This window comes from Strix aluco, chromosome 3 (genome assembly GCF_031877795.1).
Source record: "Strix aluco isolate bStrAlu1 chromosome 3, bStrAlu1.hap1, whole genome shotgun sequence".
Taxonomy (NCBI): Eukaryota; Metazoa; Chordata; class Aves; order Strigiformes; family Strigidae; genus Strix; species Strix aluco.
Genome location: NC_133933.1, coordinates 45,622,897 through 45,649,317, shown reverse-complemented (window position 1 = coordinate 45,649,317; position 26,421 = coordinate 45,622,897). Strand labels below are relative to the sequence as shown.

General features: G+C 37.5%; 1 protein-coding gene across 5 annotated transcripts in view; it reads right to left on the bottom strand.

Moving 5' to 3' along the window:
* Positions 1-26,421, bottom strand: part of RGS7 (regulator of G protein signaling 7) — a 245,378-nt gene that overhangs the window by 52,252 nt on the left and 166,705 nt on the right. For all 5 annotated transcript variants that reach the window (XM_074818377.1, XM_074818378.1, XM_074818379.1 and 2 more), the window contains exons 5-6: positions 16,482-16,588; positions 5,727-5,778 (exon numbers count right to left, since the gene is read on the bottom strand). In XM_074818377.1, the coding sequence (XP_074674478.1) occupies positions 5,727-5,778; positions 16,482-16,588 (159 nt within the window). The remainder of the gene's footprint in view (positions 1-5,726; positions 5,779-16,481; positions 16,589-26,421) is intronic.

The window sequence follows — 26,421 nt, the reverse complement described above, 5'->3', positions numbered from 1 at the left end:
GCTAATGCAAGTCTCTTTCCTAAAGCTCATGGAATTTGTTTCTGCCCATATTAACTGGCCCCAGCCACATTTTCTTGAGGGACTATTCTCCTTGATAGACTGTACTCCTCAGTTAGTCCTGCCACCAAGATCTTAGTCAATATATTTTATATATATTATAAGCTTGTCAAAGCAAAGTCACTCAGTTAAGGAACCACAACACAGTCCTAGTAACAATTTAGTACATTACTTGAGTCTTGTGGAAAGTGTCTGTTTCTTACTACACCTAGAAACCCAGCAAATTCTGAGACACTTTGAGACAGGTCCTTAAAGCAGGGATCTCTATTAAGGACTAAGAGGATTGCTTGCCGGAGTCATTGCTGATGTGCTCTAACACTAGCTGTTGAAAAAATGGAAACTGGGCATCAAGATTCAAGGTTCTAGAACTGCAGAGATATATAGGAACTACACTATATTAGTAAATTTCTCCTCATTCTCATGGCACATATTTTAACAACTAATTTTTTATTCATATCTAACAATTCATCTCAAAGAAAATGCTACTCTGCTACCAGTTTTGCCCCAATCTACTGACTTTTATTTATGGATTGATTTCCAGAGATGCTGAGAACATGCAGTTTTCCAGCAGAGTTCAGGTACGGGCTTAATATTTCTCATACACAAATCACTTACTAATACGCTGTTGCCAAGGGAATCCTGCCTGAGCATTTGGGCAAAGAAAGTATATAATGCACCTTCTGTACAGTTCTCCTTCTAGCCAGTTACTCCAAGGAAAAGGGTACAGCAAGATGAATGAGAGAAAATTCCTTAACTATTCAAACTTTCATAGATGGATCTGAAGCTAAGCATATAAAATAAGTAGGCAACAAACTCTAAAGAGAAAATTATATGAAAATGTTCAACATGGGAAAAACATGATACAGGATTGCAATTACTTTTTGTGTACTATGTACTCTAGCATGACTGCAAGTTTGGCAGAGGAAAGACAGATGAGCCAGGTATGATAGCTCATGTTCAGAATGGAGCAGCAGAGGCCGAACAGAGAGAGGTCTCCATCACTTTACTCTTAAGTGATAAGAAGGTATCATTAGGAAGAAAACTCTGTATGAACTGACTTGTTAGCTGATTATCAAGAAAAAGGACAGACTTTTATTTTCATAAAAATGCTCAAGAACATCAGCTATGAGACAACAACTTTCACATAGGAAAAGTAGATTATTTCCTTATTTCACTGTAACTCAGACTGGATAACAGAATCATGAATATCTATAGAACTGCCACAGAAGTTTACAGGCAGCATTTATCCAGACAGAGAGCTTACACTTTTAAAGGGAGCAACTAATTAAGGATTTTATTTTTTCTGTAACTGCTCTGATTTCCTAGAAGATTGCATTTACAGCACATGACTTTACCTGGAAGGCTACTGAAAATATGTACATTTTTAAAACTTGTCCTTTTTCACAGCAGCAGAATTTAAGAATTTGCTTTAAGTATACAGAAAAATAATCTCATCTAGCATCATTTACAGACATACACAGTCATGTGCTCTTACACTCATGTTGCATTATCAGTTATTTACTGTGTTCTCCATAACCTACCAAGATTCTGCAATCCTCCTTCATTTTTAACTCATTTGGGAGAAATGCACACACATAAAATTACAAGGCTGAAACAGCATCCTCTTGCAACTATATAGATGCAGTTAACTATTGTCTTCTAGTATAAGTCCAAACCTCCTTAAGTAACTGCGGCACTTTCAAAATGTTATTCTGTATCTCCTTTGAACATTTTTAATATGCATTTAACTGTAAGAAAATGTTTGTGTGTCACAGACACTTTTGAGTCTAACCATCAACAAAAGTGCACTACAGAAAATGACTAAAAATTATTAATTTTTCTTCATATCTTATATATCTGAAATTCTTACAAACTGCAAATATTGTCATGACTATGTTCATTTGTTTGCTTAGGGTTAGTCTTGAGCTCTTCAAACACAAAAATAATTGCTATTTTGTTGTGAATGGAATTTTTCCCTAACCTTTTGTATTTCTTATCTCAAAAAAGAGAACAGTAAGGAACTGAATTCTTCAAATTTGCAACAGCTATGAGTCATTAAACTTCCAAGACAACCTGACGAGTTCCATGAGAACTGAGGCCAAATGCATATGAAATAACAATTTCATATGTGCCATTATATTTGCTCTTTCTGAGATGCAATGGACTTAACAAGTCTCCATATTTAATTAATTCTTAATGACATGAACTGTTTTTAATCTGCCAGAAAAAAATTCTATCAGTTACATCTGTAAGAAAAGAGAAGATGATTCCAGGTAGGTTGCATGCTCATCCATTAGCTGCATTCATTTCCGGAGTCAGTTTTCTGAACTGAGATCCAATTCTATTTGTCAGAAAACTAAATCATAATTCAGGAACACGACTTAACTCACAGGAAATGCAAAGAGATTTGAACTGCACTGGCCTTAAAAATTATTATTATTAGTAGTAGTAGTAGTATTAATGTGCACACTTCTTTTCATTAATAAAATCCCATTGAAAGCAATGGGATTCTACACAGAACAACATGTTCTGCATGGGTGGAGATGAAACCTAAGAAACTGCCTTTTTAGAAATTATTTTTAATTTGGGGCATCTCTCTTGAGATCCCTTATAGCATGATTTTCAAGAAAAAGTGAGGGAGATTTTCAGCCCTTTGTGAAAATTAACAATTTCTTAGTAACCTCAGAATGATCAGATGGTCAATATTTTGATAGTTGCAATCAAATCCAAAGGCTACATGATTCCACTCTGACATACAATAAATTAATCCAAGCCCTCTTTTTGCCACCAAGACATAGCACTGCACTATAGCTTTATTACGACAAGAGGTCTGCAATTTCTTGACATTTTGGAAGATTTTGTTTTGATGTCTCTTTTCTCCACATTTTCTTCAGATAAATCTTTTTAAATGAAAATATTTGATATCACAAGCTCACATGGAACAAGAAATTATATTTTAGAGAAGATATTCACATATTATAAAAAGATGTAAAGATTATTTGTTCCTGAGCTAGCTCTGGTAATAAATGAACACATGCAGTATGTCAATCTCATTTAATTTCTAGTTTAAGATTAATTATTTTCCTGGCAGTATGCTACATTCTGAACAGTAGCCCAGCTATGGGTGAGGAACAGTAAATGGTTGGGAGTAATTTTTAGATTAAAATTTTAGTGTGTTTTCAAAGACTTGTAAAATTAGGTCAATGATGAAGAAAGCGGTTTGCTTTGTTAATAACTTTGATAAAGGAAGATTACAGAGAAAGCCTGATTCTTGCTGGCCTTGAGAGACTCCTAATGCCTGGCACAGTCATTAGTTTTAGGAGGTCCAGTTTCAAGCTTGTTCAGGACAAGTTCGTGAAAAGGGAAGCACTGCACAGCACCATAATACATGACAAGTACGAAATGCATCCGCATATCTGTAATAACATAAATTCTATTTATTGTACTTTCTAGGAAGTAAGAGAATTGCTGTGAAAATCTGCAGAACCTCTTTGGAGTGCATTTGAGGTGGAATTTATCCTTTAATATCCTCAAATTGTTTCAATCCTATTTTAGATTTATTTTGGATTCTTGAATATTATTTGTTTGATTCTTCCATATTCCTCTGATGACCATTGTTTACAACAGTTATGTAATCCTTTCTGAAAGCACCTGTATTCAGTTCTCCCCTTATCTGCCCTCTCTTTATATTCATGGAAAGGTATCGGAAAAAAATCCTCAGGCCACAAGGCAAATAGTAATTTCTGGGACTGGGAAGATGCTAACCTAGTAAGAACACTATTGAAAAGTTGTCTTAAAAATTTATTTTCCTGTGAATGCTCTAGCATTAGTCAATTCTGGCAACACACAGCCACCTTAGCTAGATCTAGTGCAATGCTCTGACCCTGTTGCATGGGGAAGCTGCCCGTGGGTTTCTTGGAGGCTTGCACCTTCTGCTCATGACTCGGAAGGAGCAATGAGATGGCAGTGTTGGGGCTTTCCCTTCCTTCACCCCTGTGCAACAGAAGAGCTTAAATTCACTAACCGGAACATATTTCACAGGTTTTATAATCTCAAAAGCTCTCAAACAAGCACATTTACTGTTAAATAAAGGCACCTTCCTGCCTGATGACGAAAGCGATCCCAAGTTTAATTTTGTATTTCTGGCATGCAAAAACTGGACAGATTATATAAGATTTCTATTTACTGACTAAGGTATGTAATTCATTGCCCAATCCAGTGGTCAGCTGTTACTAGAAAGTTAGTGTCTCCTAATTTAGATTAAAGGATGTAAATGGAGACTTTCTCAGCCTGATCTCAAGTTCAGACCTGTTAAGTATATATTTATTTATTAAAATCCCCCTGGTAATGTAATACACATTACAGCTGAACAACTCAGTGTCGCTTAAAACCATAGTGAATTACTTTCTGATCTTTAACATATTAGGAGACTATACTGAAGCGCCCCTCTGAGAAAAGCAAATAACACTTTCACGAAAAGGGAAAAACATTGTAGTAAGTGGTAAATCAAGCACTTCTCCTTCAGCAACTAATTTCCTCATATGGAGTGGCTAATCACTCAGGTGTGGTATGAATTACTCCTCTTCTGTAGCTTTTGATACATTTTTGCTGAACATTTTCAAATCTCAGTATTTTAAAGAAAGATGGACATTTTTCTCCTTTACCATTTTCAAAGTCTACCTTGAAGGCACTCAGGTGTGCTGAGCATCTCAGCTTGAAATTGTTTTATTTAGCGATGTATTTGAAACTAAACTGTGTCTGCTGCAAAGGAAGGAAGCGTCTATTGGAACCATCCATCCCTGTGGTCTTCAGCTCCCAAGAACTGAGATTGAATCCATATTACAAGTGAACACACATCTAAATTTCCGAAAAGCTGTAAATAGTGACTTGCAAAGTCTGAGTTGTTAAAACGGTAAGCTATCATGTACATGCTTAGTTACCTAAATAAGTGACATGGTCTTCAGATGTGCTGAGTACTTACAGTCTGGATTAGAATAAACAGGAGACTGCTCATAGATAATCCATTTTCTTTAAAAATTAGGACACTATTTGGTGTACAGAGGCACCTAATTTTGATTATAAATTTTATGAGGTTTTTGTAATACTTTACTACTTCTTATCTTCAGATTTTCCTAAGTACACCTCAGTACTTACAATATGTAATTTTTAATAAAAACCCAAGAAACAGGCAAATAAACAAGGTATTTTCCAATATAGTTCATATTATAACTATATTAGTTTCCATAATAAATACTTTTCCAAAGGTGTATATCAGAAATAAGAGATCTAAACTAGGCACATCTTTGGGTCTGAATCTATTGCACAACCATCAATAAAGGGTCCTCTGCTTCACTGAGACTTTGTTCACTGTAAATAATTACACTTTTTGGAGAAAACGGAAGATTTAAATGGAAGGTAGGTTTTGATGAATTTTGAGGATTTTTTTTCTTCCTCAGATCAACTTCAAATCTGACTTTAATAAACTTTTATCAAACTTTGAAAAAGGTAACAACACATTCATTTCAATATCAGCAATTCTTGCACAGGAATTATATGACATATAATTATGTTTTTAACAGTGGGATGATTAAACAAGACAGACTGTAACGATGTGTTCAATCATACAATACATAATTCCGGAAAGAAATAGGAAAGATTTCTACACTGACCATAGTCTGTGTTTTCCGGCTCCCAACAATTTGATGGCCAAAAATAGGGTGTCTATAGACAAAAAAAAAAAAAAAAAAGCAGGGAACTCAAGTTAGACAACGCAAGCATTATACAGCCCTTGAATTGATATTGTTTTTCAGACTCAATTTACATTTTTGGTAGAGCTATTATATTGTTAACTTGACAATTTTGAAATAGGCATCAAAACAGAAAATTACATTTGTATGCTTGTTTATTGCACTAGTGTCAGAATGGCATTGAAAAAGAACAAAGTGTTCTTTTTATTCTTAAAGTTAAGGGAACAAAACCCACAAGGTTAGGTAGTGAGGTTGTCTTTTTCATCTTCCCTAGCAACATACCTCTCACATGTCCTGAAGAATCAGTTTTAGAAGGTGAAAAGACAGAAGACACTTTGGGGTACATTCAGTTCTTGATTTTGGAAAGTTTTCATTAGTATATATTAATATTCAATACTCTTTCCTAGGAGTTATTTGTTTAAAAATGCCACTAAATACAACCTGTTTTCACAAAGTTATCAAAGTTCTTTTTATTTTTTGAAGTCTATCTTTTTTCTACGTGTTTACCAATTGTGATTTAAAATGTGATTTTTTTAATGGAAAGCCAATAAAAGTATCAATAACTAGTTCAATACTATGCTTATTAAAACTGTGCTAAACGTATTGTTAAAATAATTCACTTCTACCAAATGAATATAAGACCATGTAGGCATTTTTCATACAAATAACTTAATTTTTTAAATGGTAACTTTTTGTTAAAATGTAAAGGATTATAGTATTTTGTACATAACACATTCATATATATATATACACACATACAGAGAATTATATATTATTTGAGCAGTTGAATTAATCTCATTAAATATGTGGACTGGTCTGAGTGGTATTTCAAAACACAGGTGCTTCCTTAGGAAAAACTTCTGCTTTACTCTCTGTTTATTATTGGTTTTTCTCAAAGATCTCCCAGCTGCAAAAAATGGAAACCTCTCCTGCTGCCCACTTCCCTCAAAATTGTTTTAATGTTAATCTGGAAACCAACAGCGTTGAAGGGTGACACATTCACACCGATTGTCAGGTTAAATATATATTGTGACAAATCTCTCTGTTGTAAAAATGACCGATCAGCTTTAATAGGAGCAATTTAGAACTTGATATTTACCAAGCAACACCAATGAGTTAAAGGATAAAAAGAAACTATCACAAGCTAACTTCAAAGGCTGAGATGTGTTTCTTGGAGACTGTTCTGTGCTCTGTAATGGAGCTGCAGAAAGTCATTATCCTTTCAACTATTCCTTCACAGTGCCACTGAAATCAAAGTGACCAGTATAAGGACAAATGGAAAGAAGAAGAGGAACCTCTAAACAATGAATGTCAGCACTCAGCAAATCCTGGAGAAGCAAGAAGCTATAAAAGTAACTCAATAATGTCAATCATATAAAGCATAACCACCATTTAAATATACAGTTTCCAAATTCGGGAAGGGAGAATAGTCCCTCCTTAGAGGCATGGAGTGTATCTTGGGAGAGGCCCAAGAAGAAAAGCACAACTACACCATTTTACCATTTTCTTGCTAACAGTAATTTTAACCTCTGTTTACAGGTTCAAGCTGAGCTCCTGGAAAATAGATGCAGTGAGGGTTACTTTTTGAAACCATATATGCTCAAGTAGACACTGAGCCGAAACTGGCTGGGGCTCAGATTTTATTTATGGAGGAGTAGCAGTTATGGGGGACGATAGCTGGAGAATGGTGCAGGGGAAGACCCCTTTCAGAAGTAGAGAGAGAGATTCTTCCAATTGTGGGTATACTTGCTTCAAATTCCATATTAAAACTCCTCATACATACTTAGGCTTTTTCTTGACAAATTACATATACTCCCATCCTGGCTGAGATTAAAAAAGAAATTTTGTCTTCTGATTTTGAGCAAATCTCAAAATTGCTTCTGGCATTCTTTTCACATCAGGCTATGAGGAAATACTATATATGCATGACCATATGTTTATGATGTAAGAGAAGGACCCTGTTGTTTCATACATAAATGAAAAGCTACCCTCAGCCAGCAAGAACAGAGCAAGAAATAGTTCTGACAGGCTCTTGAAGAATTATATCAATGAAGGATAAATCTGATATTACTGTTCTCAGCATTTAGTTAAAATAACACATTAAACTTTTATTGGATCTTGCACAGCGGTGGTGGAGAGTGGGCACTAAACAGACTATGGAAAAGGGGGTAGGATCTTCAATGCTGTGAAATGTCACTTTAGCTCACTAGGAGGCAGAGGTGGCCAAGGCTTTTCTGAAGGACAAAAAGGTGTGTCCCAATGGCAGGACCTGCTTCTAACAGAGGGTCTCAGTTCAGACCAATGCCCAGAAGTGTGAAAATGCACCGAGGACACTTTTTCCTTTCCAAAGTTGAACAAAACTTTCAAGGGAATAGATAAAATAGATTTTGTTCCATTGGAGAATACCTGAGCAAGACTTTGCTGGTGTCTGGTACTTGGAAGGAAAACAACTGCAGGATGAGACTGGTATTCTGCAAAGATGAGCACAGCAGCATGAGGGCCAGCAGGCTCAGAAAGCAGGCACAGGAGGTCTCTCAGGAAAGTAAACTGAGGGACAAAGAGATGGGAGATGGCAGCTACTGAAAGAGACCTTACTAAATATCCAAGTACCTTTAGAAAGTGCAGTGACAGGCCAGTGTAACCACACTGGCAATCTCCAGTCAGCTAAAAATTAAAAAGAGATCATGGAAAAAGCAAAAATTAATGCATATGTTACTAAGGATGAGTCTAAGCCTCCCTGCGCCATCATGCCTCTGGAGATAAAAGAAAAGTTAAAACAGAGCATGAGTTTTAATTAGCAAAGCACACAATACATCATAATAAAAGGTTTCAATAATGTGTTATAAGGTAAGCCCAAAAGAAACCCAAAAGGCAAACATTACAATATGAGAAAGGGGTTCAAATAACAGTTAGTACAGATAAGTACAGAAGACTATTAAATGCCTTGCTAGTTTGAGTCTCCAGAAGGAGGAAGACTGTGTTCAGATAAAGGTCTTTCTGCTCAGGGAATGACACACAGGTGTGAGCTCTCCTTGCTGATGCTCTGAACTGGACAGGCACAAGCTGCCTCTGAACTCAAGCTGTGACCCTGCCTGCGTAGTGCTCAGATGCATTGAACAGGACCTGCTCGGAAGTACAGCTCATCAGCTCCAGCACTGCAACGTGGTCGGAGCTGGCCTCTGGCCAGCTGGCTCCAACTGGGAGCAAAGTTCGTCTGCCTGCAATCAGCTCTGCGAACATGCCCAAAATTAACTTTGACATGAAGATAAGACTACAGGGCAAATTACAGGGAAAAAAAAAAAAAAAAAAGGAAGAGAAATATTTATATGAAGTCAGAGAGTTCAGGTTAGAGGCCTGATGAAATTCATCACAGAACACTTAAGGAATTATTGTGTTTTGATTTGGGTAAACTGTTTATTTGTAGAAAACAAAAAAGCCTCACCAAGCTAAGGAACGACTCCTGCTTCCTCAGCACTGTGAGTTATTTGCACATTTAAATATTAGGATGAAATTTTTGCTCTGGTACTTCTTTTCCTCCTCTCTCTCCAACTCTATAGTACCTAGTATCTAACTGGCAAGGGTTATCAAAAGGATTGGATTATCTGCATGATGTTTAAGCGCGTGCAAGTTACCTGATGGGCAAGTTATACATGGAAAAAATATTCATTCAAGTAACCTTTGAAACATGGGCAGTTATCTAAAAAAAAAAAAAAAAGTCACATACGGCAGAGGAGCCTCAGAAGACTACAGCAAGGGGAAGATCTACCTTTTTCAGAAAAGGGGAAAAGATGAAATTTTCTGTATTCTAATCTTTCTAGATCTAATATCTAGATCGAACAATGGTAATATACTATCCATTTCTGGATCCTTAACAGCTAAAGGTTATTAAAGTTTGGATTTTTCAGAAATATATTAGGTCACTGACAGTGTAAAGCCCCTACTAGATGAGAAATAAACAGTAGATGCTGTTTATTTTGACCAAGGCAAAGTCCTACATTACTGTCTTACCATCAAGTAAAGAATTATGGTATCACCATAAGATATGTACTCAAAAGCAGTTATAACTGCTGGTAAAGTTGTATTTAAAGAGCAGATAACTATTATTCACTTTCAAAAAAGGAAATGGCATTAGTGGGTGCAGAGACAAGGAAAATTCTCCTAAAACCAGGTACAAAGTAAATCTCAAGCAACCTCACTCCTGGCTGAGAAAAGACCCAGGGAGAAACCTTATCACAAGGCTCCCACAATAGTACAATTCAGTTAGTAGAATGATGTAATAAGATTTTGGGGAAACGTGTATCAAGGTCCCTTGTTCAGGTTGGCCCACAAGGGCATCAGGCAGCCCCCTGCCTGTCTCCGTTCTTCAGGGACATGCTCTGAGTGCATCCCTACTGCTGCCAGCTGCAGTCCTTCTCAGCCCCAGCACCTCATGGGCTCCTGCCTGTGCAGAGATTTATTGTCCCAACCTCTGCAATCAGGCAAGTTAACATCGAGCTTGCACAAGGTCCCAGACAGAAATCCCTGGAACCTCTGACTCCAAGAATCTGATTTACCTACAAATGGAGTCTGAAGGTTACTTTGTCCCTTAGATGTTACAGACCTCAAAGAGTTTAATGACATAACATGTTACTATAACATATGTGCTGAGTTTACATCTTTCTGCTTCTGTTTCAAAAGTCTCTACGCAATTTCACAGTCCAGATATTTAATAATACCTTAGAAGAATTTGCTAGAGAGGTTTTCCACGAAGACTGATGGAAGAAGATTTGCCTTGTTCAATAAGGAAAGATTAGGAAGTAAGAAGAGTCCGATAAGATCAATCCTGGTCTCACAGAATGAGGTCAGGAATGAGAATAGGACATCTCTGCAAAGGAGAAAGCTTCCTGCTCTCATCTGATCTAAATCTCCCACAGCAATGCAAGGAGGCTCTGCCCACATTAATGACCTTCTCTGTACCTGGACTATTCAAAGAAAGCTTGGTTTAACTATTTGTTACAACTCACATATCCTGAGTACACTGTAGAAGAATTACAACATCCCTTGCAATATCACACATTTCTATAGCACAGTTATATAATCAATGTGTCTTGTTTCATGATCTAGAAACCCTACATAAGTGAATATTTTCCCCAGGAGAGTTACGGCTGTGGTATACCATGTTGTACCTCAACACCACCATTTTCAAAGAGAAGATTATGAAATATCAAGGGTTTTTTTGTGAAATGTAGAAAACCTGAAGGAATTATATATAAGAATTTTACTTTTCCTCAGAAGGAAATGTGAAGCAGTTCATCATGAACAAGTATTAAACAGGGAACATTTGTCATTTTGCCATGACATCCCACTTATACTCGGAAGGAAGGTGGGTGGTAGAACAGTTTGGGGAAAGTCAAGTAATGTTTATCAGCCCAGGCAGAAATAATGCTGCCAGTTTTTATCAGTACACTTTCAAGGCACTTTGTTTAATTGTATCTGTAATTTGAATAAGCAGTCAGCAGCTAAAGAAATAAGGCTGACCTAGTGCATGTTATCGTAGAGTCATTTAAGCATTCAGAATAAAACAGGCTGTTAACATGGATCTTTATACCATTGACGGAAAACTGGTTTCGCACACACAAATGCATACTGGTTCTCTTGCATTATAGGCTAATATTATTAGGTAAACATAACCACAGAAATCCATAATCCTCCTGTTAATAAAGTCACATGAAACAAAATCCTCTAATATAGCACATATTCCACACTAAACAAATTGGCAGCAGTGGCTGCTATGCATCATGAGCAATCCTGTGATAAAAAAATAGATCTGCTTTGGCCCTACCATAAAATTGATCAATAATAATATCTGAGCTAATGAAACATCCACTTGTAAAAATCAGTGTTGCCCATCAGCTTTTATAAACCGTGATTAATTTCTATGCATTAAACTATGTATTACTGAGGACAGAAATCATTAAGCATCTTTCAGCTACCCCTTGTTGATAGTAATAAGAAAAGAATTGTTGTTTCTGAAGCTGCTCCACTGCATGAAATCTTTTAAAATCTAATTACTGGGATGGGGGAGGAATATTCAAATCATGCATAAACCTTCCTTCGCATATTACTGTTATTCTTCTCACAGGCACCAGGGAATCTTTATAAACAGCAGAAAACAAGTCTTTGCTAAAAAATAGTTCTACAAAATCTGAAATGCTTTGCATGATGGATGGCAGAATTCACGGATATTCAGTTTTACATTCACTGCAGTTGAATCAAATGATCTCGTGGTAAAGGAAAAGGGTAAGATTGCTAGTCTAGCACTGTCAAGCCCATAGATGAAGGATGCCAGCAAGTAGTGCTCCACAGTTAGTTCAGAATTATCAAAAAAGAGGTTGAGAAAGTTGAAAACAATAAAGATTTTGGCTTTGTGACTCCTCTTTTCTAACCTGGAAAGGGAATGAGCACAGAAAGCAGTAGGAGGGAAAGTGTGTCTGAATAGGGAGTTAAAAAAGAAAAAAGGGCACTGATAGGGCAGTCAGAAAGACACATGGATTTGAAATTATTTTACCCTCTTTGAAAGCTAAACAGAACCTGTATATTCTGAGCCTGAGCTGAAGAGACAATGAATTAGTCCTTGAACCTGTAATAGCCAATGAAAATCTGCCAAATGCTGGATGAGATAACCTGCTTCTTTTTTATTTCTAAAATCTGGCTTCCAATAAAATCCTTCCCTCAAGGCATGGTAGATGAGCCAGCAAGGCATGGAGAGTGGCTGGAAAGCTGTGATGTTCAGCCACAGCATCACTATAGCCAGAGGCCGGCTCAGGACTGAGCCAAGAGCTAGCTGGTCAAGCAGGACTGACTCAAAGAGATGTGGGAAGCAATGCAATTCCACCTGAGACACAAGGTTCCACAGAACTTCATGCTCTACACTATTTTGCAGCAAAGATATTCCAAGATCCTTACAATGATTGCTATATATATTTTATCCCCAATTTAGGCATGGGGAAACAAGGCCAGAGACGTTAAATGTGTTTGTCAAGAAAGTGTTCCCAGTGATAGAACAGAAGACATCACAGGTGAAATCTTCATCTTGCCAAAATCCATGAGTTTTGCTGCTATCTTCACCAGACTCATGTTTTCACAAGAAACTGTGCCCATTTTCACACTTTTTCTCAGCTATTTATGCCTTCCATCTTAAAAATTACAAAACAACAGCAGAACCTAAATTTCATCTCCGAAAATTAATTTACGTTAAATCACAAATTAATCTCATCAAAAAATGGGAGTGTGATTATCACTAGCCTCCGGCATCCTAGGAGTTTGTTTAAAGACAGAAGATATTAGGAAACTTTATTCACCATGAACATTAAGCACTTAGCATGCATGTGCAACTTGTAGAAGAAATCAACATATCTTTCGCTGAAAGACTATTTTAGAAGTTTAACAGCTGAGAGGGCGAGTCAGGCATTCCTCACCAGGACGGACATATTATCACTTATATGAACACAGATTAAAAGTCTCAGTGAGTAATCCCTGGCCCCAGGAAGATATGCTTTCTAAGGTGCACCTTGCTTTTCTTATTTAGGCCCCTCATACCTATTTGCTCTCAGGTAGAGGGGGATGGTTAGCAGGTATTCAGCTCCTTCTTTGGTCCCAGGTTTAAATTACCAGGAAAAGGCAATGCAGCTGTTCTGGATGGGTCAGAAAGTACTACTATCCCTGAATTTTCTGATTTGCTTTGTTGAGACTAATAAGAAATTTCCTCTCCCAGTAAGGCAATTAATATTTAGATCCATCCCCTTTGAATTAAATTGTTATCACAAAAACTAATCTAATTACACCTGACTAGGTCAAAGAATGATCCTGAATGATTTTTTTTTATTATTATTTCTAAGGCCACATTATTTAAAAAAGCAGATATAACTACGATTTTACAGCCCTCCTAATGGCAAGAGTAATACCTGAAAAAGTATAATTTTGGCTGTAAAAGGGCATTTGCACAAATGAAGCACAATCTCCATTGCTTTTAGTTATTTCTACACAACAGAAGGTTTTCTAAAACAAACTGCAAGTAATTTTACTGTCAGGAGGGAATGCATCACCCTTTGGAGACTAAAAAATGAAGTGTATGGAGAACATTATTGTAGCTAGTCTGTTTTTTGTAGGTCAGGTCTTTGTATTGCAGACAGAGATTTCTCTGCAGGGATAGCTTCTGAACTTTTCAGTGCTGGCAGGTGCATGGTTTTCTCTTTCTATTAAAATATCTAGAAATTTGTGAATCCTGTCCAATACTCAGGGGGTCCTATTTGGTCCTATTTCCAAAGCACCTGAACAACTACTCTAGCGCAAAATTCACACAATTGCACAATTGAGTATGTTGTCTTCACCTTCCAATTTAACAGCTTCAGTAACAGATTTTATATTAGCCTTATTTTGGTGAGGAATTGTAATGACATAACTTTTGCTGTTACAACTCCAGTTAACACTATTACACCACTATGAATTTTTTCTCATGCTATACATTAACAGCTAAAATTGCATTGTTTTAATATTGTTAGCATAGGAATAGCAATGCAAAAGGTACCACAGAGTAGCAAACAACCAAAGTACTGCAGATATATACTGAGCAACACTTGAGGAAATTATCTTATTTCATACACATGTGTCAAATAGGTACCAAATCCTTAACTTACATAAATCAGCTGATATAATTTTACAATCTAACCCTCACCAAAGGGTTAGACTGGCACATGTCCAAACATGTAGCCTGTACACCTCTCTGGGGAAAGCCCATGGCAGGGTAGCTGCAGTACTCTCAGTTGTTCACAGTGCAGCTAATTGTAATCTATACTTTCCTTCAGTTGAATTATCATGCTAGCAGAGATGCTCATTTCCCATACTTGAGATAGAAGCAGGCCAGCAGCTGTGCAGAATTCAATGACCAGCACTCCTATAAATAAGTCCTATTCTCTGCAAAATGAAGTACTCAGATATTTTGTCCTTCTGGCTGCTCCTTATGTAGAGGCTAGAGCCTCAACCACTTCATGGATTTCTTTTCACTTACCTCATAACCACATTAGTGCCTTGCCCTCAGCAGCAAGCCCCTTCACCTATGTGACATCCCTCTCTTTTTTATACTGAACACTGAGGAGGATGAAGCACCATGAGAAAGAAACCTTTTCCTTCAAATTCTCTCTCCAGGATCAAAGGTAACTGTGGATCTGGGGGAGGAGGCTTGGAGTGATTGGTCTTTGTATCACCCATATACACATGTAACTTACTGTCCTGCTAAAGGACAGGTTTTTTGCACTGTGTGACCCACAGGATCTACATATGAAAATATGATAATATTGTATGCATGTATGCAATAATCATTCTCTTTCTTGACAGGCTGTGCTGTACATATTTAATTATATTCACTCTAAGATTTGTTTTAGACCAAATATTATGAACCCTTCTTTTCCCTTATGTGGGTCTATAGAACTCAAGCCAAAATATCGATGAAAGTGTTGTACAGCAGTTAATCTGATACAGTGTTTGAGACTACGATTGGTCTCCAATGCATCACAGTTTTCTTCTGCATTTTAAAGACCATAATTTCAGTTTTATTTTATTCTTGATGGCTTCTTATTTAAACAATGTTTAAGGCAAAGCTTAGACTTAAACATCTTGAAGACAATAGATTTTTTTCTACCAGATACTGTTTTTCTGTAAGTATTCAACACAGTTTGAACTAAGAGAGCAGGATTACCAAACTATGGTATTTATATAATCAATTTCATAGTGATAATCATTGTATCATTTCAAAACAACAAATATCTAGAGAAGATCTTGGAGCAGCTGTTGGTGATACCTACCAGGAAGACCACCTAATAGGAAGAGCAATACAGAACACAACCACCATTGTCAAAGGTGGCACATGGCAAGCCAAGTTAATTCCTTCTCTAGAATACATAATCAGATACCATGCAAACATATTTGTTTCAAGTCTAGCCTGATATTCATTATTAGAAAAGCAACACTCCCGCTCCCCAAGCCCTTAGTTTGGAGTCTAGGATAATAGGATACAATCATGTAGCTATCTGAATAATATACATGTAGGTATAGGTATAAATATACATACATATACACACTTCCAGATTGTTCTGAGGCATCTGCATGTTTGTTGTATGCATTGGGACTGACAGATCAATGTAGAAATGTGTCTGCACTTGTTTGAAGAATACACACTACTTCAATACTAATCTGTTACAAATAAGGAAATCCTCACATAACAAAGAATATAAATATTACCCTCCATTTTTTATCAGACTTCTGATATAATACAGATTTCTGATATAAAATACCTCCCCCTTTCCAAATTAAGACTATGATAGGAATAAGATTCAGTAAAATAATTTCATTTCCTTTACTATATTTCCAAAATACTAGATTAATTTATTTCATGAGAGATACTTTCACACAGCACTATCACACTTTTTCCAGGGATCATAATGGTCACTATCATCTTAAAACCTTGCCGACTTAATTTCTAAATAAAATCCTTCTACCATCTTTTACTTTAAGGGGAATTGCCACCATTTACTAGATTACATAAGAGACAAAGTATGGTTAAAATTTACTGTGAACCTTTGTGTAAGGCCTTTAATATGAACCTCCATTTGCACAAGTCAAGAACATATTGAAAACACTTACCTGGAATCGATAAAAGGTGCCATCATCCTTTAGTGTTAGAACATGGTCTGAGATTGGAAAGAAATAACCATGTGCTGCCATCAGTGTTCCCAAATGTAGAGCTTCCACTGTTTAAAGAACAAAAGAAAGATAAATTTTAAAAAAATTAAATAACTTCTTTTCAGCAGTTTAGTTTTCTTGTTCAGATCACCTTATCTCCTGCAGATAACTACTTGACTCTCAGTCAAGGTCCTGCCATCAGGAAAGCTCTGTCTTTTTCTGTGTAATATAATGATGCAACCCAAAAAAATCCCTTTACTCTCCTTAACAAATGGCGATTAGATGTCCCATTTGTAACTGCAGTTCCACTACTTACCATCAGCCTTAGCAGGTAGCTACCGCAATGTTCACTCGTTTTGAAGCTGAAAACAGCTATCATTTTTACCCTGATGGTGCAGCCTACTTTTCCTCTTCAGAACAGTTTCAGATTATGTGATCTTAAAATAGTTCATTCCAATTGCATGATATCTTCCTCACTAGCTTTATCAGAACTACAGTAAAGGATAGATTTCCTTAAAAGTTTCTCATTACTGGGAAAATAACAAAAGATTACAGAATCACAGGATGGTTGAGGTTGGAAGGGACCTCTGGAAGTCATCTCAAGCAGGAACACCTACAGCCAGCTGCCCAGGACCCTGTCCAGCTGACTTCTGAATATCTCCAAGGAGGGAGACTGTACAACTCTCTGGGCAACCTGTGCCAATACTTGGTCACCCTCACAGTAAAAAAGTGTTTCCCAATGTTCAGAGGGAACGTACTGTGTTTCAGCTTGTGCCCATTGGCTGTGGTCCTGTCACTGGGCACCACTAAAAAGAGCCTGGTTTCACCTGTTTTACACCTTCCCACCAGGTATTTATACACATAGATGAGCTTCTACCTGAGCCTTCTCTTCTCCAGAATAAACAGCGTCTTTTCTCATAGGAGAGATGCTCCAGGCCCATAATTATCTTTGTGGCCTTCTGTTGGACTTTCTCCAGTGTGTGTATGTCTCTCTTGTAGCGAGGAGTCCAGAACTGGACACACACATCATAAATTCAATTCACTTTAATGAACAAAGCCATAATATGTAACAGTCAGGTTCGTATGTGAACTTGTATTTTCAGTGAATCAATGTCCAGTATGAGTCCCTGGAGTCTCTTACTCAGTATTGTCATTATTTGGCTGAGAAGAACACAATGTTGTAGGGAGATAACAGCATTAGAGTCATGCTCTTGTTGCAGTATTTAAGTCCTACTATCTCTTTACCCTATTTCTTTACCAACCTTGTAGCAACTCCAGTACCCATCCCTAAAATAGCTGCACAGCAATTTCTGCTGTAACATTAACAATTTCCTAGCATAACCTGCTAATATCAGTCCATAACCACTGAAGCATCCTAATTTTAAAAAATGAGCCCTAGAAAGGAACACAAGCATTTCTGAGCTATATGACAAAGCCACCAGTTAGAGGAGCTGGTTCTAGAAAGGGCAACACTGCTGCAGGACAACATCAGGTATGAGAAAAGGAAAAAGATTGATGAGAAGGCCATGTTGGACACCTAGGTAGTAATGGGAAGGTGGGAAAGGGGAAGAAGAAAAAGACAAAGAGAAGAAAGACGGAAACAGCAAGATCTGCCTAAAAAATGAGGGATCTTTGATCTAAAATATGAGGTCAACATGAATCCAGAAAGTATGCAAGATCAGCAAGGATGAACATTTGCACTATGAAAAACACATTACAGCACCACAACATACACAGATTCATATCCATCCTCTAAAAACGGCTCATTTGTTCCTATTGCCTGTAATTTGGCTTTCAGCAATGGCAAGCATAAATGTTGCAGCACGGATCTGTCCTGTCCTGCCTCTTTAAAACATCACTGCAGCATCTGACCAGCAGTCACAGCAACATCATGCAGAAAGAAATGTGAGTCCTGATATCTGTGTTCTTGATAACATACACAGAAAAGGGGATTCACTTATGCTTCACTCATTATTATTTTGGATATGAGAAGGAAACACAGGCTTATTTATTTACTTGTACTTCATCAACATCCCAGAAAATTCCCCCTTACCCTTTTGCTTACCTGGAGACATTCACAGGTATAGGAGATAGAGGATGTGGAGTGAGACATTTTTAAGCTAACCCAAAGCCAGCAAGCATGTGAAAAGGAGCAAGAAAGAGGATCTGGAGAGTACTGAACTAAGAGCATATAATCCTACCAGAATTTATTTGATACCAAATAATCCTTGTGATCTCTGTGTTTAGCAAACTGGTCCCTGCTGCTCCAGCAGAGCCATTATCTAAGAAAATCCAACTCACCGTCTCTGGCAGTGAGCTCTCTGGCCTGCTATAAAATGCCACAATCCTGTTAACAAGTCTTTTCCCAGTTGCAAGCCTACAAGAAATCTCTGTAACAAAAGGAAGATAGTTGCTTCACTCCTTGTGTTTGAGATGTCTGCAAATCCCCATCTGAACCTTATCCTAATTAATGTAAGTCCATATATTGTTGTTATTAATTTAGTCAAGCCACTAAATTCTATTATCCCTTGGATCAGAAATTTTGAGTCAACACTTTCTGTATTGAGTCCGTTGCTGAGGTTCTTTTCATTTTCATTCACTTCGTTTACCTTTTAATTTTATTAAGCTTTTCTTTGTTCTCCACACTGCAACTTTTTGCCAATTCCCAAAACTTTCTTTTTGCAGGTATTATGTATCTTCATGGAATGAGAGAAAAACAAAGGAAAAAATGTGCTGACATTTTTTAGAGAAAGGATTTCTTAGATAAGGGTGACAGGGCTTGCCAGGGAGCTCTGACAGATATGAGAGAGCATTCTCTTCAGATTTAGCAGAAACTAAATAGGCTCCAGATTTGTTTCATGTTCTTCCTGAATTCTGAATTGTAATATTTTTCAGGAGCACAAGGAGCTCACATTATTCCCCTTTACCCAGCAATCTTTAGACAACATCTGGACTACTATGTCCAACTGGGAATAAGATGTCCACCCCAATACAAGAAAGACATCAATAAACTTAAGTGAGTCCAGTGGAGGGTCACCAAGATGGTTGGGGCTGGAGAACTCACCCTGTAAGGAGAGGCTGGGGGAACTGGGCTTGCTCGGGCTCGAAAAAAGAAGTTTTTAGGGGTGCCTGGCAGTAACCTTCCAATGCCGAAAAGAACATTACCAAATGAGGGAGCCAAGATCTTTATGGAGTTGAAAGGCATTAAAAGAAAAAAAAAAAAAAAATAAAGAGACAGCAGTAATAAACTAAACCAGGAATGGTTCTGACTTCAGTGAAGCAGCAGAAGAGGCTGCACAGAGAGGCTGTGCAGTCTGCATCCTTAGAGAGTTTCAAGACCTGAACAGATAAAGTCCCAGGAAACATATTTCACCTTACAGTTGACCCTGCTTTGAGCAAGGCGTTGGATTAGAGTCCTCCTGAGGTCCCTCTCAACCTGAATTATATTACAACTTTGTGACTCTAGGTGGGTCAAGAGAAGTGGAACAAAGAGTAGAAAAGGGATGAAGACAATCGGAGAAGAAATTATTTGAAACCTCCTGCCAGAGCAGCCTATAATCCTGGCAAGGTTGGTTACAGCAGGAGGAAGAGCTTATATTTCTCTCACTGACCACTGAGTCATATAAGCAAGTATATAATCACTACTAGTTCTCTATGCAAAAAATGGAAAGAGTGACCTGGCCTTCTCCAGAAGCTAGTTAAGGTTATTTAAGATCTGAATCATTCCCAACAAGAGCCTATATCTCTTTTTCAGTTATATATGGAGACTAAGGTGGTCTTACTCTCACCTCAGGCAATCTCATTCAGCTAGGATGAGTTTACACTAATTCAATGTTAAGGTATCTCTGTCGCTTTAGCCAGTAAGAGTTAATAGGGACATGTAAACTTGCTACATCCCTTCTTTTTTCCTTCAGCTAATAGACATTTTTATGGCTATCAATCCAGCAACTTATTCCAGCATTGCATAAATACAAATGTGCAAATATATCTTTTTAATATCAGCCTAAGATCCACTGTAGCTCACACTTAGAAACATGAGCAGTATCTGCTTTACTAAAAGAAAAAAAAAAAAAAAAAGAGGAAAAAATCACATATTCACGCATGGTATAAGAATAAAGACAATCATTTGAAAGTCTAAAATCTCCATTGGTATCATCTGGCACTGGGGAAATAACCAAAGCATTATCAATAATCTTTGCACAGAGATTGAATAACCTATAAACCAAATACAGCTCAAACAGAGCAATGTCCACAAAATTGTAACCCTGTCTCACACCAGACTGGTAGGAGCTGCTGCTCTCTGCACAGTAGCAGTAGAACTTCTGCACAGAAAGAAAACAGCTGTCAGGAGGTTTCTAATCTCCAAGCAAGAAGATGTCCAGTGTATTACAGACACAACAAAAGCAACACTTTGATATACATCTCAGTTTACTAAAATCAGACTGAAAAATATATACCATAAGAAGCCACTGAAGTAGAACACTGAGATTTAGAAAACAAAGCCACGAGCTTGAAAAGGAAAACGTAGCTGTCAGCAGATTAGTCCTACATGCCTAAATGCCTAGAAGTTCAATTCAGACAGCTTCTGCATCCCCCAGCTATTCTTGCATGTGAAGTTAAGGGATTTTCACTTAAAGAAGCATGTTTCATCCAGAATGGCAGATGGAGATTAAGAACATCAGAAACTATGAAGTGCATTAGTTAAGAAGCCTGAAAAAATACTTTTGAATATAAAGGTTCCCAGGTAGAAAGAGTAATGTTTATATGTATTCAGAATACAAATTCAAAAAATTGTAGGAACATAGACTAAAAGCAAGAAAATAACGTTTTTTCAGATGGCAAGTATACACAGATGCACACAGAAATGTGATATCTACACAACTATTATTCCCCAGTCTTCAGCCACTGTGTGTAAGAATGTGCAATGTAAGCTACATTCTCAGGCCCAGATAGCCTCACCGAGAAGGTGTAATTCAAATCACAGTCAACTGCTATACAATGAATAAAAACTGCAGCCAGAGACATTGCACAAAAAATTGAGGGAGACAAAGCTCATGGAGGTGTAACTGGTAGAACAGAGTAGACTTCAGCTTCCTCTGTTCTCGACTGCTTGTTTTGGAGACAATTATCTGAACTGAGGTTCCAGGTATACTTCCTAGCAGTGATAATGCTGAAAAGTGGAACAGCATATTCAATAAACAAATTTACTCCAACCACTGTTTTAACTTTTCATAGCTAAAAAAGGACAGTGTTACAAGTTATAACAGCTAATGGAAAAGAAATGCCTCAGGTGAAAGACAGAAATATGTCTTTATGAGCGTGTTGCATTTCAACAGGATATGAAATATTTTATATAAATTAAAACTGTTGCTCTGGGTGTAGTTTTGATTCTTAATGTGTTTGATTCTTAATGTCTATTGCTGGGCTAAAAGCTCAGAAAAAGCTCAAAATTCGATGGTTCACTCTGCTGTTGAACTTTAGCTGAGTGGGTGAAGTCAACAACACATGTACATAGATTGATTAGCAATCATTTTTGTGAGAAGTAGTATTGCCCAGCCATCTGCTGTGCCATTACAAGGAGAGTGATCTTGATGGATTAAATGCTAGTCACTTTTAATATACTTTGTCATACAAGAGAGTCAGACATTTTCAATGCTTTGGGACAATGCAAACCTGATGAAATCTAAAGAATGAAAAATATACTCTGCTTGTTGTTTTCATTTTATCTTTTTTTAAACGTAGTGCAGTCTTCTCCTTACTGTAATAACTATTGTATGGATTGATGATAGTTTGTTCATTTTAGATAACAGGGTATCCTAATGTCAGTGGTACAAGATGTTTCTTATGATAACATACACAGGAGGGGATTAAAAAAGATGGATGCTCCTTGTTTTTCTTTGGAATAAACATGGTTTTGTGCTTTGAAACCCCTTAAAGGATATGTTTGCAGGGATTACAGTGTATTCCACTTTTCTTTATGCATCTCAGGGCTTCAGATAATGTGGTCTGTATATTTATGTTTAGTCTGAAGTCCATTTATAGTATCATACTATTACAGTGTTGCAACATCTGAAGTGGCTTACAATAATCTCTGAGGGACTGAGGAAAGGGAAATAGGATGTTTCCCAATTCTGCTCCACTTTAAAATGGGGTTTTATGTTCTTTTGTGCAGCTCAGTCCTGGAGCCATGGAATGTGGCTTGGGGCATTCTGTGTCCTTAAGATTGCTATATGATGTGACAGTGAAATACCCAAACTTGCAAGTTTTTCATATACTTTTTGATACAAAAATGTCAAACAAATGAAATCCTCCTTTTCCATCAAACCATAAAGTGTTTTTTTATTCTGGGTTATTTGTCTAGTCTAAAATACATCACAGCACTGAAGTGCATTGCTAAGCCACACGGCTGCTTGGAAAAAGAATTAATGAGTCAGAACTTCACAAGCACACATTCATTTTAAGTGTCGAATGCCAAGACATTATCACTTACTCTCACCTCACTCCTGCTGTCATTTCATTGCCAGTATGAACACAAGCTGCAAAGGATTAACTTTAAGTTAAAGTAATAAAATACAACCTGCTTCTCACGCTCACATGGAGCGTAGGAGAGACTCGCTCTCTTGGCCTGACTGTGGCATTTAAAGAGGGGAAAATAAAACAGCTAGAAAAGTTCTTGAACACCCACGTCACTATAAACCTCTCTCTTTTGTCCCATCTGAAGGATAAAATTTGCAAAGGGAGCAGCACTCAGTGAAAGTCATTTCAGGGAGGGCAAAAGAGTCAGTGAAGGAAGAGGCACTATTTACATAAACACAGTTTAAATGAGATTCATGCTTGATTCCAAGATACCCATCACAAAACAAGTTATCTGTCACCACAGAAGATTACCTAAATAGGTAGGATTCTGCTTGTGCTGTGTGCTAGACAGTGGCTGCTGATGCCATCAGCAGGCCAGAGGCATTGTTAGGAATATCGCTCAGCAGGAAAGGGGAAAACATATCAGAAATGTGCCATAAATCCTCATCTGCCCAAGGAACTGTAATGTCCACCCTCACAGTCTGAACTGATCTATAACATAGTGTGTCACTTATACACATATCCCTTTTTAAGTATTGTCTGTTAAATTTTGTATGTGATTATTTCCCACTGGATTTCATCCGGTTCACACACTAACTGTTGCTACCTTCTACTAAAGCTTGGCTTTTATTCTCTTAATAAAGTTGTACCTTGAAAGGCAGATGCCTGAGACCTCAAAATGTAACGACTTGAGGTGAGCACCATAGCTTTCATATTGACAAAAAAAACCAAAACCAAAACCAAAAACAAAAAACCTAACCAAAACAAAACTGTGGCAACTTGAGGTCTCATGAGGTAGACAAATGGGGAGTGAGGTGCTGGCATTGAGCAGTGCTATACCTTCACCTCTGAAGTATTTGTTGGTGTGCTTGTTTAGCATACTGGAAACGTGCAGCTACACAGGGTGGAAGAAATCCATCCAAGCCGCATAGCATCAGGTAGACAACTACCATGGAAAACAGAACATGGCACAATTTGGTCACTAGATAACCAGTTCATTCAGCATGCAATGATGAAAAGTGGCCTGGATGTGTTTGAAATTGCCTTTAGCCTCCCTGTCATCTCTCTCCTCGATTTTTTTTAAAGTACCTACCAATATCACACCAGCAATCAGGCCTACGAATGTTGGAATTTAGCTCTGTACCCACCAACCCAAGTCAGCATTTATAAAACACTTCTTCTAATTTCACTATCACTGTTCTTGAATTTTTCTAGTTTCAATTTTGCAGAAATCATAGGCTTTTTGCTATTTTATTACTGATATCTCTTGTCTCTTTAAATTGAAATGATAGAAGGATGAAATCCAGACTCCTTTGAAGTATGGGTTTCCCGTTTTTCCCACTGGCACTTCCTCTGAAACTGCAACTTTTTAGTTTGAGCTTTGATTCCCATGCTTCTTCAGGGCAAAATACAGAAAATCAAAACCTGTGTGTCTTGTTTTCCCTAATGACAGTCTGAACTTGTCTTCATAAGCTATTTCCTAACACTTCACTCATTCCACCCTCCAGTATGAAACTCTGTGCTAATATACAAAGTCATATATGCACCCTTTAGAGCAAAAGTGTTAAAGACAAAAAAAATATTTACAAAAAACCCCATTACTGCAAATACTATACTTTTAAAAATTCTCTCAGATGAAATTTTGTCCACAATTTCAAGCATCCATAAAAGACCTAAAATATTGAACATAGACTACTTCTTCTCGGTAGTAGAATTATTATGCTTTTGTTTCAGATTTTCTTGTATACTACTTGTCAGTTGCTGCAGTACACCAGATCTTCCTACTTTCTTCTCCTCCAGTGGCTGGGTCTGCAGATGTGTAATCAAATTCTTTGGCTGCAAACATTCAGTGGGGAACTATGTGATACACTCTCCACAGCACAACACCCAAGAATTTGTGCAAGCGAGTGTCAGTATTTTACATCATAGCTCCCTCAGACATGGTGCCCTGTATGCCAGCATGCTTCCCTGGCCTCAGCACAATGCCACTGCTTCTCCCTTTTTTTGTTCCACTCAAGGTAAGGCACAGCTAGCCACCTCCCAACTGCCCTCTCAGTGAGCTGTCTTTGGACATCACAGGCACATCAATAGCACACTCCAAGCATATGATCAATAAGCATTGCCACAGCCAGGTTTATGTCTGGGGTGGGGTTTCAAAGGAGGAGACCTTGATTAAGGCTTGGCAGATCCAGGGCATGTGGATAACTGGTGTGGTTGATGCACCACTTGGATTTGTGGCCAGCAAACAGCAAGAGTGGGCACAGGCTTTTTAAGTGCACAAAATATTTGTTCCTGAAGGAACTACAGAATATTGTTGAATCAGAGGGATGTCAGCTAATGTGGAGTTTCTGAAGTGCTGTGAAGGTAAGCAATAGGTAGCACTAAACTCTTGCTATGATTACTGGTGGTTAAGATGAATCATGACACTTTTTTAGTCTCTAAGTCTGTTTTGATATCAATTGCTACTACATCAACCATTAATTTTGTATCATTGTGATGCATTGCTATCATAATCACAGAACACCCACTTATGACCAGGCAGTTCAGATAATAGAAAAAACACGCAGCAGCAGCTAGAAAAATAACTGCCTCTTTCACTGCACTCAATGCAGTAAAGAATACAATCCTCTTTATAACAATTTTCCTACTTCCAGCAAACTGAGAGCATAAAATGATGAAAATAATCTATTTCTTTCAATGGGAAGAATGCTGTGCTTTTAAAGTCCAGCAGGAGTTAAAAGCTTTATAAGTAAATTAGTGTCGTTAAGACACACATCAAAGCTCAGCAAGGTAACAACAAAGAGTGTGGAGGTAGCTTTCCAGAGAATAACACGGGAATGCGGTTCCCCATGTCATTAGATACAGTTATCTGGGATGCATATATACAAAATGCAAGGCAATTATTACAAACAGGATCACTTTTAGAGAGTTATCTTCATCCATTATTTATAATTAATTTCTTTGACTGGCAAGTAAAATATATTTCACTGTCCACATCAGAATGAAGGATGAGGGAGTGAACTTTCCAGATGTTGCAAAACTCTGTTTTATGACATCATATATTCCTATTCTAATAAACCTCCCGTCCCATCGTAACAACCCCTGTCCCTTCCCAGTGATCACTTCTCCCCGTTGCACAGGATTTACACAGATAATTGTAGAGAACTGTCAGTTCAGCCAGATAAACCCTGCTATTAAAAATACATAAATACTGACAGATACTAACTAGTAAAAATAGCTCAGTGAAAAGCCTTTCATAAGGGCTTTTTTTTTTCCACAAAAAGGGAAGAGGTCTCAATGAATGACCTATTTCTTCTCTAGTGGC